The 15,320-nt window shown below is 42.3% G+C and overlaps 1 protein-coding gene across 2 annotated transcripts in view; it reads right to left on the reverse strand.

Annotated features, from left to right (window-relative positions):
• The window catches only part of LOC102398681 (TCDD inducible poly(ADP-ribose) polymerase), a 28,172-nt gene extending 16,940 nt beyond the window's left edge, over positions 1-11,232 (reverse strand). Inside the window, exons 1-2 of one of the 2 annotated variants that reach the window (XM_025289371.3) lie at positions 10,967-11,232; positions 7,169-8,121 (exon numbers count right to left, since the gene is read on the reverse strand). In XM_025289371.3, coding sequence (XP_025145156.1) covers positions 7,169-8,082 — 914 coding nt within the window. In that variant the 5' untranslated portion in view covers positions 8,083-8,121; positions 10,967-11,232. The remainder of the gene's footprint in view (positions 1-7,168; positions 8,122-10,966) is intronic. The other variant, XM_006077371.4, reaches the window with a different exon arrangement.
• Positions 11,233-15,320: the final 4,088 nt, after the last annotated feature.

The raw sequence follows: 15,320 nt of genomic DNA on the forward strand, positions 1-15,320 counted from the left end.
TCATAAATGAAATACTAATTATAAATAATTACAAAATTTATCTCCTAGTAGGCCCTAGACTAGGTACAATCTGTTAGTTTATTTCTGATTTGACTTTTAAATTTATAAATAACTCCTTTAAAGAAAGGTTATTTAAAATTTTGCATGTAGCTGATTCACTTTGTTGTGTAGCAGAAATTAACACAATACTGTAAAACATTTAAACTCCAATAAAAAAAATAAAATTTTGCCTTTTTCCTCAGTACAAACTGATAAATGACCAAATTAAAAATTGTTTTTTAGTAACAAAGTAATTGTGGAACACTTTACATAAGTGGCATTAATTACTGATGAGTGGCAGCATTTGGACAATCCTAACATCAGAAAGCAAAGTTCCTTCTGTTTTACATTCTCTGCCCTCCATTCAAAGGTATCTTTCTTTTATTACCTTGGAAGGCAAACCTAGTATTTCTCCTGTGCTTATTTTTATTCTTGCAATGCCTGGAAATGAAAGAGCAAAGCCAGGTGACAGTCAGAAACCAAAGACCAACCGCAGCAGGAAATTATTTAGAGTAGTTTGTGCCATTTGCCCTCCCTAGGCCCAGATCAGCTGCAGAACTGTGAAGATCACAGGGTGCAGGCAAGATTCTGAAAGTTCACTGCAAGCAAAGTTCACTCTTGGACCCTACTCCTGCCATTCTTCACTGACTATTCAGTGCTGGTAAAAACTTAGAGCAAAGAAAATCACACAAACTTTATGGCTATATGTCAAATGAGAAGGTAACAGTTTAAAAGTTCTTAATCCAAAAAGAGGAAAAAATTAATGAAGAGAAATTCCTGTAAATGTGGCCTAAACTATTTTCCAATCATTATGAGAAGTGCTAGGTTTCAACATAAGACTGTTGACAAATCCTTCCTTACGCTCAGAGGCAACAGCACCAAAACAAATGATATCTATTTGCATACAGAATACAAATTTCCCAAACTCCTCCTCAGACAACTTAGTCATGAGGGATTTTAATGCACTCCTTACACATTTTGTGGTACACACATTCACAAATCACTGGTTTCTGTAGAACATGAAACAGAACAGTTGCTCTAGCATTCTCACTCTCATAACACGCTTATCCTTTCATTGTGATGACCATGTAAAGGTTCTTTACTGGTCAAGTGGGTGTTACCAGTAAGTAAACAGCACCAAGCAGAGAAAGACTGAGGAGACAGACATATTTTCTTGTGTGGTCACAGCAAACAGAAGTGCTTAGTTAACTCCCTTCTATGCTTGTCTTAGCAACAGCAATAGGCTAGGTCAGCAAGGAAACCTGGAATTTTCATAATCAGAAGTTTATTACAACTTTCTAAAATGAGCTCCTCACAGAATTAGTCGTATTTATTTAGCACAACACTACTATAATACTATTTTTTGCACAAATCAAGTATAAATCAAAATACCAAGCTCAGTAAGTGGAATTTATTTTTACATAAAATCCTTCATTTTTGAAGATCTCAAAATGTATCTCAGAAACTATCCCTTATAATTTCAAATCCTCCTATTAACAAGGAATTAATCTACATTAGAAACTTGAGGCTTTCAGCTAATGTGTTGGGGATTGGACTGGATTATGTTTAACACTTACAGGGATTTTAAATAGAGGCGAGTCTGTGCAGTATGATCCCTGGTCCCTAGAAAGCACTACCATAAATAATCTATAAATATAAAAATAATATTTTGTTTTGCTACGGGAGTCCCTTCATATCTAAAAACATAACTTGTTTGCTCCTAGAAATGGTGAACTTTAATTATAAATACTTTATTGTTCTGTACAGTTTCTGCTGATGGTGTTGCAAAGTGCAGTTCACCTCAAGATCTTAAGCTGTTACCTACAGATTTCAAGCCCAGAGTGAAACACAAAATGTCTCAACCCTCAGCACTCTGCTATCTTCCAAAGGTACAAACATCATTCATATTCACTTCCTTTTAGCTTAATATTCTCAGATTTATTTAAAAGAGAAACTCGACTGCTTTTACAAAGAGAGTTTCTTGTAAAACTTACCATGTCCAATCTGAACCAGCCTTACAAAAAATTTTTCCAGAATAATCAAGAATCATCTTGTAACTCAAAAATAAGCTTTCCTTTCACAAGAAGCCAACTGCAACCAATAGGATAGTGGTAAGTATCAAAGGGTACTGACCTAGGTTAAGAGGATCTCAGGTCCTAATTTTAAATGTGAAAAAAATTATTTTTTGACAAAGGATGCAGAATCTGGTGGTCTCAAATGAGGGGATAAGATACAAGAGGCCACAGGCAAACAGTCATAATCTTAAATGGCTGCATTTTATTCAAATTCCCTAAGTAGGCAAGGTTTGTAAGGGTTACCTACTGCTTCACACCCTTTAGAAATAGTCCCCAAACCCAATATGAAACTAAGAATCACTAAGATCAAAGATGCACCCAGAAGAAATTTATGAATTTACCTTTGCTTTATGGTAGAATGCAAAGCTATAATCTAGAAATTCTAGTCTAACAATAGGGAGTAGTTTTACAGGAACAGAGTAATCACTCAAAAGTTGCATTTTCTGCACGTTCATATATGCAGAATGAAGTTTTAAATGTTGAATTATTTTTTCTATTTATAATAAAAAGTAAAAGCTTTCGAGTCAACTCAACGAGAAAATGTATAATGTATCATGCAATTATTTTTAGGAACTATCAGATAACCTTGTAAGTTATTTCCTCCAACTGTCTGATTTAAAAGTTATACATCTTTGCTCTCTACAAGATTCATTTTCATGACCATGAATATATCAGGAACAGACTGACCCCAACCTGAAGCCAGGTGACAGCTGCTTCAAAAAGTCTAATCTGCTTACTGACAAAACCAGAAAGGGAATAAATGAATGATTGCTATTGATTCCCATGAAGGCGCTACACAGACCCAGTAACTTCCCTGGATTAGTATAGACAGAAGCCAATTAGCTTTATTTCATATGTAAATAGCATCATAAAGAGGTACAGAAAATAATTCACTGGATTGCTTTCTCCTGAAGCACAAGGCACACATTTTGAAAGTCACTTCAAACACAGTTCTTGCTTATGGAGCTCTCTTTCTCTTCGGCAGGAATTTTTTAAATAAATTCAAACTCATCCAGCTGTGTATATTCAAGAAATACCAAAAAGTCACAAGGCATAGTAAGTTTCAGCTGTTCTCCTCTCTCTGTGTTATCAATAACACATAATGAGTTAGTTCATACATCATCACAGCTGTGCAGGCCAGCGCTAACTTGGCTAATTTAACTATTCCAGTAGAGTTCAGTCAGGAGCTTGGTCTACTTTAGATAATCCACTCGGCAAGTCATACAGAAAAGAACAGCAAGTGCTCTTCATTATCACTAATAAGCAATTCTTCTTTCACACAGTTCCTGTGAAGTCTTCTAATGGTACTGTCCCTTGGACAGTTTTTTAAAAAACAGAAACAAACTTCTAAGAGCAATGAGCAATCAAAATCACTCAAAACTAATGAACTACAGCTATGACAACATTCTAAGCTTAACCCCCAAACTTCTTTTATCAATGTTTTAATTCTAAAGAGGAGAAAACACTATCTTCTGACAAAAATTAACCATGGACTCAGTGTTTGCAACTTTCTTCTTCATCCTTCCCTTTTCCAGGAAATTCAGAATTAGAAATAATCACTGGTCATATTTTTCAACTATAGGTTACCCAAAATAAGGTCCGCACAATGCCTCTTCCTTATGGGTGATAATAACTAGGAGACTATTCTGGCACACTTTAAAATGAATGTAATGTGAAAACTAATGGCGATCTCAGTTGCTAAAGGGAGATTTGCACATCCTCCACAACAGTATTCTGCACAGTTAGTGAGACCCTTTAAAAACCGCTTAGTCCTGCCATTTAGTTATCATTTTCTACTAAGGATGAGTGCCTAAACTGTCAGAGACTGTGTTTTCTTAATGGAAAACACAACATTCGATGTTGTTTTCTTAACTGTGTATTTGGATTTGGAAATTCTCCAAAGCTCATCCTGTGTGCAAAAGAAGCCTCAGCAACTAAATATGGGGAGTTCATACATACAACTAGTTTTCAGTTGATGTTACAAAAGCAGTGAGAAAGCAAAGTGGAATAATACAATTTGGAGTGAAGGCAAAATTGGAAAAGAATAGTTAAAATAATTTCATTATAATGAACCATATAAACTTTTATTATTGAAATCCCGTTTTCATATGTGTTTTTAGTAGCTAAGCATCCTGACTAATAGTTGGAAGGTACCTGTGAACTTATCTAAGCTCAACTTTCCTTCCATTCACTCTTAAGAATAAAATGAACACTGCACATCTCATTTGAGTTAAGTCAGATGTTAAATCCATTTGCAAAAACCCAAGAATTTCATCTACACAGTTTGAAACTATGAACTCTTATCTTTGCTAGAGACGCAGAACTGTGAACTTTCCCCAAGTTCCACACAATGAACTATTATGGGTATAGTATATAATAATGATTTACCAAGTCATATAAACTGCTGAAAACAACTGGGATAAACAACTGCCATTCATTATTCCTAAATCCAGAGACTGCCAGGTTCGACCTGGGCATATACACAGCTGAACACACACTTCCTGGTTATGTGCAATCTGCACAGATAGACCAGCTTTACAGGCCTGACCACAGAGATTAATAGCTTTAGCCAAATAATGTGGTAACCATGTGAACCTGGGCTGCTCCAGCTTGTTTGTGAATCTCTCAGCAAGGCTCAACATGCCGTTATCTGCATCTTGTTGCCAGGAAACACAACATCGCTTTGGAATACAAGGAAAACCAGGTTGCAGTGACCACAGGTCAACTTCCCAAAAACCCATTTTTGACACTTAGCTATCTACAATCTTAACAACATTTCTTACTGTAGTCCACGGCGAACTTCACTTTACTAGTAATTAACAATACTTTTGGCTATTTTTATCAGGGCAGGACCACTTACCACCAGTAACAATACAGTGCCAGCAATAGTAACCATAATGACAATTCTCTCAAACTTTTCCTCTGAAGTGTCAAATAAATATTTACTTCCTTTAAACTGGGTTGGAAATCAAGCACTCATTGTAACCACTTTATAACTGATCCAACAATGAACGCATATGGGCTTTCCTCTATGTCTATTTTTCAGTAAAGAAAGTTTACCAAAGGATAAAATGCTCAATACGCTGCTGTCCTAAGAGTTCCTGGATTTTCTGGGATCAAAATACCTGTCTTGTCTTGCTCATGGTAAGATAACATAATGTGTTGGACAATAATCCTGCTAGTTTCTTCCCAACCAATCCAAACAGACAAACTTAATGTACCAAGATGCTCAAGTACTCAGCAGACTGGAAATCTGCTTCAGAAGAGTGAAGTGGGAGGCCACTGTTATGCAGTTTTGCAATCTGGAGATGGAAGGATTAGAGTGGCTTTGAGAGTATATAAAATTAATTACCCTTGACATACCAATTAGAATTGTTAGCTCATAAGGCAACAGAGATTTTGGACAATACCTTATTAAAAATATTTTTAAGGCAAAATGGAAAACATTTTTCTCTCTTTCAATGCTGGCTTAAAAAAATAAGTCAAAAGTAGTTAGCTTTATTACAGGATCTAAGAATTCTGCTACCCAAGCAGGACGGGATCTTGAGTGCATTATATTATCAAGAGAATACATTTATGATCAGGAAAACTGTATTCTTGACATAAGCTTTACTTTTATCCCAAGGTCTTCTACATAATAATGCCTCTAAACTTGGACTTTATATTGCTTCTCATCTTGCTCCACAGGTAGCTTTTGAAACACAAGATGCAAAATTCCAGTCTGATGATAATTAAATTGCTAAAAAGACAGATGGGTCTGTGTACTGAAATATTCAAAGAAAACCACTTACCTAAGACTAAATGGGAGCAAGAGAAGTTAAACAAAGGCCAGGTTACGGTGATGCCAACAATGCTCTGGCACTGTTAGAACACGGAAGGTTAACATCAAAACCAATAGAACTGGACAACATGGAAATGGTTCACTACCACCATTTGCCTTCAGACTCTCCAGACACTTGGGTTGTATAACTTATCAGTGAACAAAACTGACTCTCCACAAAGTTCTTCTGAACTTTTGAGTTAGGCTAGTCCACCTGTTGTAAGTCCCTTTATACTATAGGAGAAACAAAAGATCAGTGCTTATTATACAACCATTTTTGCACTAGCAACTTTATATGTAGCAACTATTATTTCTCTATTTCCAAGTTCATTAAAGAACGCAGGTGTGGAAATTTCAGTTCCCCTATCAGTGAATAATGAATGCTTGGATATCCATACTAAAAGAACCAATGTATTTACTGAGTTGGCCAGAAAGGTCTCTCGGGTTTTTCTATACAATCTTTTTTCCAAATGAACTTCCTGGTCAACCCAATATAGGTCTTGCCTACAAAAACATGAGGATAACTGCTTTTATGTAAATGACAAATAAATATGTCCATTAGCATAGATTTTCCCTTCACTCACTGTTAAAAGACTCTTTCAGGTTTAAAAAAAACTGGGTTGTGGAACAATTTATCTGTAAGATAAATAGAATAATAAAATTAATGATAAAAAGCTTTAAGGAAACTAAAAAGAAACTTAACATGTTTGGGCATAATTCAGAAGTTTGGGAAGGTCTCAGAGTCATTCACAGAAAAATTTTCTGAACTATTCAAAATGAAAAGAGGGTCATGAAAATCTCCAACCACCACTACGTTCTTTTAAAAATATAGCAACTTCGCAGTATGCAAAACTTTAAAATTAGATAAATTAAGCATTCATAATTTATAAGATTCACCATAGATTTTCTTTCAAAAGCAAGCTCTCCTGTGTGATTAAAACAGTATTTGATTCACAATATTCAATGTATATGCAACTTCTCAGTCACACACATATTGCGCAGAGTGACATCTGAATTGTTCAAATCATAAAACCTTCATTGTCTGGTTAGATAAATAGCCTGCATTCAACTGCCATGAAAAATCAGGATAGCACACAGCCAAAAGAACAAAAGTAGAAAAAGAGGATAAAACCTGTTAGGTTACTACTGAAACAAACCACCCTACTAAGCCTTTAGCCTTTTTACCTTCTCTCTAGGATTTAACAATAGCTTTAGAGTAGTTATGAATACATACCCATACTTCATTCTCATTCTATCATTTTCTGGGTTACAGTAAAATCTTTCCAAGTGCTCCTGGGAGTCATTGGATACACTCTGCCACTTTTGCGTAGTTGTCCTCTTGATCTGCCAGTGATATGGCAAGATCGTGTGGTGCTTCAAACAATCCCTGCCATAAATACAAGTGCCTTGCAAAAAGTCCATGCAAATTTCAATTCCGTTCTCTTGGTGAGTGTGGTACTGTAGCTGGTTCACCAGCTCAAACACAAGGTCAAGGGAGGCCTCCTCACTTTTGTCCTGAAAGAGCTCAGTACTCAACTTGTCACTGGTGTCCAAAATGTACTGGATTGTAAAACTGTTATCTTGGAAAACCCCTGGAACATAATCCATGACTTTGTCTATGCAGTCAGGACTAGCAGGAACATCACTTGAAACTGGGTGCAAAAGGTCAGTCTGGAAGTGCCCTGCTGTAGAATCTGCCACTGTCCCACTGATGGTTTCTGGTGGAAAGCTATGATCCTGGATTGGAACCACCTGCTCCGGAGCATCAGTGGGAGGATGGGCTTCTGGCATCTGGGCCCCAACATCTGTCCCACTGGGAATCAGGACAGACATACTGTTTTCAGTAGGTGGACACGATGTATTGATTTCCAAGGGTTTCTTCACCATAGGTTCATGTAAGCTGCTCTCTTCTGCACTCTGGTTTCTAGATCTAAAAACCCCATCAAGTGAGCCAGATTCTAACAAAGTGTTTAATATTGGCCTCAAAGACCTCAAGGTTCCGGTTCCCAACCTCTTCTGATCTTTTTTCTTAAAACAAGTCTTCAATGGAGTGATCTTCTCAGAGAGTCTCACTGGGCATGAAAATTCATCAGGAGAAGGAGGCTGCACTACACAGTCTGGCTCAGGTTCGGTGGTTTCCACTTCCATGATGTAGATTAGCTCCAACTGCTCCTCAGTCTAAAAATCCTACCAGGAAAGGAAAGAAGATCAATTACAAGCTGACAACAACAGAATCCTTTTCATTCATCAATACGTTTTGTTTTATTCTCTAAGTTCCTGAAATGCTTCCTCCTATACTATTTTTGATCTTTACAGGTCACTTTTTAATTTTGTTGAGAATCAAGGCTCCAAAGGAGCTAAGGTTATTCAAAAGCCCACAAACAGGTAAAGATGAAAGAGAGAGAGCATCTTCCACTAGGCTCCTGACATTTATTTGTGGACTTAATATATAATGATTTGTAATTCTGCTGGGATATGAATTTTTACAGTTTAAGTCTAGGATGGAGTGTAGAGAGGGGTAGAAATATGTGCATCTATGGCAGTGAGGAAACCACATCTCTATTGCTTTGTGGTTCTCTTCACAGCTGTTTATGTATCTCCTGTCTCATGAGGTGACAAAAACTGTAAAAAAAAAAAAAAAAATTGTCAAATGCAGGAAAAACTGCAAATTAACTGTGAGTGAATTTGCGGTATGAGGCTATATGCAGGAAGCAGGCTCTCAACCGAAATATTATATGGGAGAAAACCAGGAACCTGTTGAAGCACGTCTAGATGCAGAAAGTTCCAATACATTCCCCAAGGATGTTAAGGGTCTACTTTTGCAATCCCCAAAACATTACCACTACTAGCGGAAGAATACCAGGGTTTATTTAGCAACAGAAGCTATATCAGCAACAACCACTGCACACTGTTTTAGAAACCAAAAACTACTTCCTAATACAGAAAAGGGCCTCCCTGTCTTCAGAAAAGCTACATATGTGAACTAAAAAAAAAAAAAAAAAAAATGAAGGCACAGAAAAATAACACAAGAAAACAAAACACACTAAATTTCAGATTCCGAATGAACTACTCAGGGACTTAAATAGTGCTTTCTTTGAAGAATCAGACCCATTGAAAAAAACTAGAACTTAAAAAGCAAAGAAAACTTTGTAAAATGATGAATGGTGTCTCCTCCACAATCTAGCATTCATTAACTAATTCTGAAAATATTTACTGAGCATTATGCCAGGTGGAAAAGGGGTGGTGATGAGCAATTAATCCTCTTCTCCCTTATCCAATAGACTGAAAGAAATCTTTGATGCAAGGGCTCATGACTTCACCAAGTATGCATCCAGGGTACAGTGCCTAGCACAATGCACACAGTGGGTGCTCCATAATATTTTCTAGCTTAATTATTGAAGAAAAAGCACCAATTAAATGGCAAGTTCCATGAGCCTTTATGAGTCAAGAAAAGCAACAAAATGAAAAAAATTGAGTCCCCAGAAAAAAGAATAAAAGATATAACTGGAGGGATTTATAAGTCTACATGTGTAACAAGTGCATAATAAATCAAACTCAGAAAAATTAAAAACAGTATATAACAAGGCGTTAATGTACAGGGCAAGTACAAAAGAAAAGGTAGAAAAAGGAGAGTTCAGTGTGAGCTGGCATTGTTAGGGAAAGCTTCACGAAAAAGGAGGGACTTGACATAAGACATAAATCAACTGGAAAGCAGCCAAGCCAGGCGTTATTATTCATCATTTGGTGCTCTTGCCTTAAGGCACAATTGGCACAGATTGTGGTATTCCCTCTCCACACCAAACTGGCCTGTGCCTTCCCCCACGCACGCACACACACACACACACACACACACAATAACCACTCCTATCACACCCAATCAAGGCAAAACAGACACGAAACTCAGTTTATTTATACGAGGGCACACACACGCCACAACTTTTCCTATTTTTGCCCTCTGTCAAACTCAGAAATAAAACCGAGAAAGAGGCAGAGAACTGGAGGAGTGGCTGGAGTGAGGAAGTCACTAGAACCTAGTTCCTCAATTAGTTTGCATAACAGAAAAAAAAAAAAAAAAGATTGGAAGGACACTTCCTCCAGTCCCTCTGCCAACGACCTACAGCTTCACCATTCACCTCACGATGCCCCCGGGTGATGGCCCAGTTCTCAGGCACTCTGCACCCCACCACCGTCGGGGAAACCGCCCCGCTCCTGACTCAGGACTCCGTCTGGGCTCGGATCTCGGCCGGGGGTCCGAGGGACGCCTCCTGCCGGCCGCGGCGGCTTGCGCAGCTCGGCGCCCGGGACCGCACGAACTCTGCCCGGCGCAGCCGATTCGCGGCCAATCTCTGGTGTTCCCGAGGATCCCACCCTTCCCTGCTCCTATACCCCCGGGCCAGCCTCCTCCCACCCCCCAGCGACCCCCCGCCCCGGCTGCCCTCCCCCTTCCAGAAGCCACTCGCGGCGCCTCAATTTCTTTCTTTCCTTGACCGACCTTCCCGAGAAGACTGTCCTGCGAGGCTCGGAGGACCGACCTGAGCAGAGCGGAGGAAACGCAAAGGGCGTTTCTCGGGCTGGCGGGGAGGAAGGCGAGGACTTTAAAGTTAATCTGAAAACAGCTTGCAAACTTCTGGGCTGCAGCCGTAACGCGGGTCTGCCGGAAGGCTCCCCTCAGCAGCCGTGCTCTCCCCCGCGATGTGTGCCTCAGAACGCCAGGGGTCTGCCCGGCAGGAGCGACCGCATAGACGCGCCCCCGAGCCTCCCTTACACAGTGGAAATGGGGAGCCGCCGGCGCCCTCGACTAAACCCAGTGTCTTACTCCAATTTATACACCTGCTAGAGACCCGAAGTGACTAAAAGTGTAAATCAATGCCATCCTGATATTGACTGGATCCAAGTGAATTCGGTACAAAAAGGTAGTCTAAACACCAATCACCCCAGATCTGTGAAAGCAGGCAGCAAGGCCGGCACCCCCTTCCGCGACCACCATCCCAGCGAGGGTCCCTCACCGGCCCTTCAGAACCGAGTCCTTTACCTGAAACGGGCTGTCTGAGAGAACGGACCACAGGAGCTGAGCCGGGCGACGCCGGTTCGCAGGCAGGGTTCGCCCCAGGGGGTGGGCGCCGAGGGTGGGCTCCGGCGTCTAGGGGTCATAGGCTGGAGAAGCGGCGAGCGGCACTCGGGCCATTCTGCCGCGGGGAGCGCAGAAAGCCGCGACTGCACTCCCGAACCAGCTCGCTCGCCTGTCACCTCGAGCTCTGCTTTAAAGTGGCTTCCGGTCGCCTCCTCTCAGCAGCCCTGTCGCGGAGGCGGAGCCTGAGCAGCAGGGGGGTGGGGTGGGGTGAGGGGACTGGGAGCTCAGTGGGTGCCGGGAAGGCGGCCCGCCCCACGTGCGCGTGCGCGCTCACTCGCGAGGAGGCGCGCGAGAGGTGTGCGTGCGGGGCCGCGTGCTCCCTGAAGGGGGCGTGTCCTTTCGCCGCCTGCTCTGTCCTGGAGGGTCCGCGTCTACACGCGTCTAAGGTCGAGCAGCTGTGAGGAGGGGAGGTGCGCGCCGCGTGGGTGGGGCGAGCTCCACCTGCCTGCGGACAGATGGAGGGTCACTTTGTTCGGAGGAAACCCGAGGGAGGATGTGAAACAGAACAACCCGTTTTTGTGCGGTTGGCTTTGTTTATTTGCCTCCTCACCAGAGGCCTCCTGCCGCTGAAGCCGCCGACCCCGAGAGGAGGTGATCGGCTGCTATGGCTGCTGCGGCCAGACGGGGTCGCCCGCCTCGTTCCGGACGGGCGGGCCCGCACCGCACCGGGGCCAGCGCTTGCCCGACCTGGTTGCAGGCATTTCCTGTTTCACGGGAAACATTCGCAGCATTGCCGAAGGGAAACTTACTTTTGGGGTGTTGTTTGTGTTTTAAAGGATACAAACACCATGATGACTTGTATTTTCATTCAACAAATATTTTTTCGAGTGCGGATTGCATGCTGAGGGCGAAGTGGAGGTTTAGACTACAGTCCTGATCAGCCCAGACACCTTCCCTGTCCTCATGGAACTTTCGTAGCACCATGTACTCGCCTTTCAAATATTTGCCGTATATCCCGAATTTGCCATATTTTCTGGATTGTAAAACATCCTGGATGGTGAATCAACCTATTGAATATTTCTTTAGCGGTGGAGGAAGAAGCACTATTCATATAATCACTATATATGGAAAAAGTTGGGCTTCCCTTGTGGCTCAGCTGGTAAAGAATCCGCCTACAATGCGGGAGACCTGGGTTCGATCCCTGGGTTGGGAAGATCCCCTGGCGAAGGGAAAGGCTACCCACTCCAGTATTCTGGCCTGGAGAATTCCATGGACTGTATAGTCCATGGGGTCGCAAAGAGTTGGACACGACTGAGCGACTTTCACTTCACTATGGAGAAAGTAGGCCCTGGTCAAAATCAAGGGAAATTAATCATGACTGTATCCCCATCAGGTGGTAGAAAAAGAACACAGCTCCCAAAGAGTTGCTCTCCTGTGACCTGAAATCTAAAGTGACTTAATTCCATAGCTTGGAGCCATTATGGGCTGAAAAAGTCAGTATTAATATAACATTATCAAGTTTGTTAAAAAATAAGAAGGGATAATAATAAATACTACGATTCCAAGCCTTACTTAAATTGTTATAAACCAAACTGAGTGACACACCAGCAAAGAAGAGTTTAAGGGTAGTATCTCCCCTAGCACCCTGGGTTTCCTAGGTGGCTCAGTGGCAAAGAACCTGCCTGCCAATATAGGAGACACGAGTTCAATCCCTGGGTAAAGAAGATCTCCTGGAAAAGGAAATGGCAACCCACTCCAGTATTCTTGCCTGGGAAGTCCCATGGGCAGAGGAGCCTGGCAGGCTATAGTCCATGGGGTCATAAAGAGTCAGACACGACACAGTGACAACAATATGCTCTCCCAGGGTCTTGAAGGTGCGAATGTTACGGACAGAATTCAGAAACTACTAAGTAAAAGACAAGAATTTCCAAGCTTTAAAGATTGACTGAGGGACTTCCCAGTTGGTCCAGGGGTTTAAAATCTGCCTGCCAATGCAGGGGACGGAGAAGGAAATGGCAACCCACTCCAGTATTCTTGCCTGCAGAATCCCAGGGACAGAGGAGCCTGGTGGGCTGCCATCTATGGGGTAGCACAGAGTTGGGCACGACTGAAGCGACTTAGCAGCAGCAGCAGCAATACAGGGGACACAGATTAGATCCCTGGTGTGGAAAGATCCCACATGCAAGGGGGCAACTAAGCCTGTGTGCCACATCTACTGAACCTGGGCTCCCGAGCCCCTGAGCTGCAACTAGGAGACTGCAAGCCACAGATACTGAAGCCTGAACAGCTAGAGCTCCTGTGCTCCACATGAAATGTCACCTCAGTGAGAAGCCTGCACACCACAATGAAGAGTAGCCCCCTTTCACTGCAACTCGACAAAGCCTGTGTGCAGCAACAAAGATTCAGAGCAGCCAAAAAGGAATAAAACTTTTTAAATTGTATTGAGACAAATCTTGATCTGTGCCTACTCATATGTGGAGTTTCCTAGAATCAAGTATCTGAGTTTAAATCTGCCAGTTTACTGTTTGCTTTCTGTTTGTCTCATCTGTTCTGTGTTTTTTCCTTTCATGCCTTTTGGAGTATTTTAAATTCTATTCTCTCTCAACAATTAGGTTACTTGTTATACATTCTTTATTCTTTTAGTAGTGTTTCAGTTATTTATTGCTGTGAACAAATGACCCCAAAACTTATGACTTAAAACAACAACTCTTATTTACTTATGATTCTGGAGTCTCTGGCTAAAGAATTCATTCAGGGCATAGTGCAGATGGCTCATCTCTGCTCCGCCATATCCGGAGTCTCAGTTGGGGTGGCTCAGATGGCTGGGGCCTGGTTCAGGGAGGGTCATGTGTCTGTTCTGGCTCTTGGCTGACTTCCCTGGTTTTTTCCTACAAGAATTCTTCATGTGACTAACTTGGGCTTCCCCACAACATGGAAACTTCTCGGATTTCCAAGAGGGAACATTTCAAGGGGACAAGTCTCAATGCACAAGCCTTTGGTTGAATCATGCTTAGTAATGTACTATCAGCCAAAGCAAATCACACAGCCAAGCTCAGAGTCTACATGGGAGGGGACAGCTGGAGGCTGGGAATATTGGGAGATACTTAGAATAAAAGCTAAGTCACTTTAGTCGTGTCCAACTCTGTGTGACCCCAGAGACGGCAGCCCATCAGGCTCCCCCATACCTGGGATTCTCCAGACAAGAACACTGGAGTGGGTTGCCATTTTCTTCTCCAATGCACGAAGTGAAGAGTGAAAGGGATGTCGCTCAGTCATGTCCGACTCTTTGCAACCCCATGGACTGCAGCCCACCAGGCTCCTCCATTCATGGGACTTTCCAGGCAAGAGTACTGGAGTGGGGTGCCATCGCCTTCTCCGTAGAATAAAAGCAGATCACCTTAATCCAATCAAGGATTAATAATCAAAAGTTATTCCCAGGGTGTAGCCCTTTGGAATTCCAGCTTGTTTTTTACCCACCACTCCCCACTTACTCCCCTTGAGGCAACAGAGAACGCTAACTAGTTCTCAACCTCTCCACTACTGTTTTCAGTGTCAATTGGCTCAAAGGGAAAAATTGCACCAAAATCTGGACTCACCACTCTTGGATCTAGGCTCCTTGTACTGCTAAAATTTTACTGCTCCGAAAATGTATCTCCTCCACAATGTCTGCCTCAGATGTGATCCCTGGAATATAATGCAGTAATAAGATCTTCCTGAAGAACAGAACCAGGAGCTGACAGATTAACTAACTGGCATGGATTCTTTGCTCTAGCCAGCAGGATTTGAGATGCTCTATGGGCGACTTCCCTTTCACTTTTCACTTTCCTGCATTGGAGAAGGAAATGGCAACCCACTGCAGTGTTCTTGCCTGGAGAATCCCAGGGACGGTGGAGCCTGGTGGGCTGCCGTCTATGGGGTCGCACAGAGTCGGACACGACTGAAGTGACTTAGCAGCAGCAGCAGCAGCATGGACCAGTGACCACTGTGTTTCTGTCTTCCCTTTTCTGAATAGGCATTTTAACAACATCATGTTCCTTATCAGTTCAGTTCAGTTCAGTCGCTCAGTCGTGTCCGACTCTTTGCGACCCCATGAACTGCAGCACGCCAGGCCTCCCTGTCCATCACCAACTCCTGGGGTTTGCCCAGACTCACGTCCATTGAGTCGGTGATGCCATCTAACCATCTCATCCTCTGTCATCCCCTTTTCCTCCTGCCTTCAATCTTTCCCAGCATCAGGGTCTTTTCAAATGAGTCAGCTCTTCGTATCAGGTGGCCAAACTATTGGAGTTTCAGCTTCAACATCAGTCCTTTCAAT

Source organism: Bubalus bubalis, chromosome 1 (assembly GCF_019923935.1).
Source record: "Bubalus bubalis isolate 160015118507 breed Murrah chromosome 1, NDDB_SH_1, whole genome shotgun sequence".
In the NCBI taxonomy this organism is placed as follows: Eukaryota; Metazoa; Chordata; class Mammalia; order Artiodactyla; family Bovidae; genus Bubalus; species Bubalus bubalis.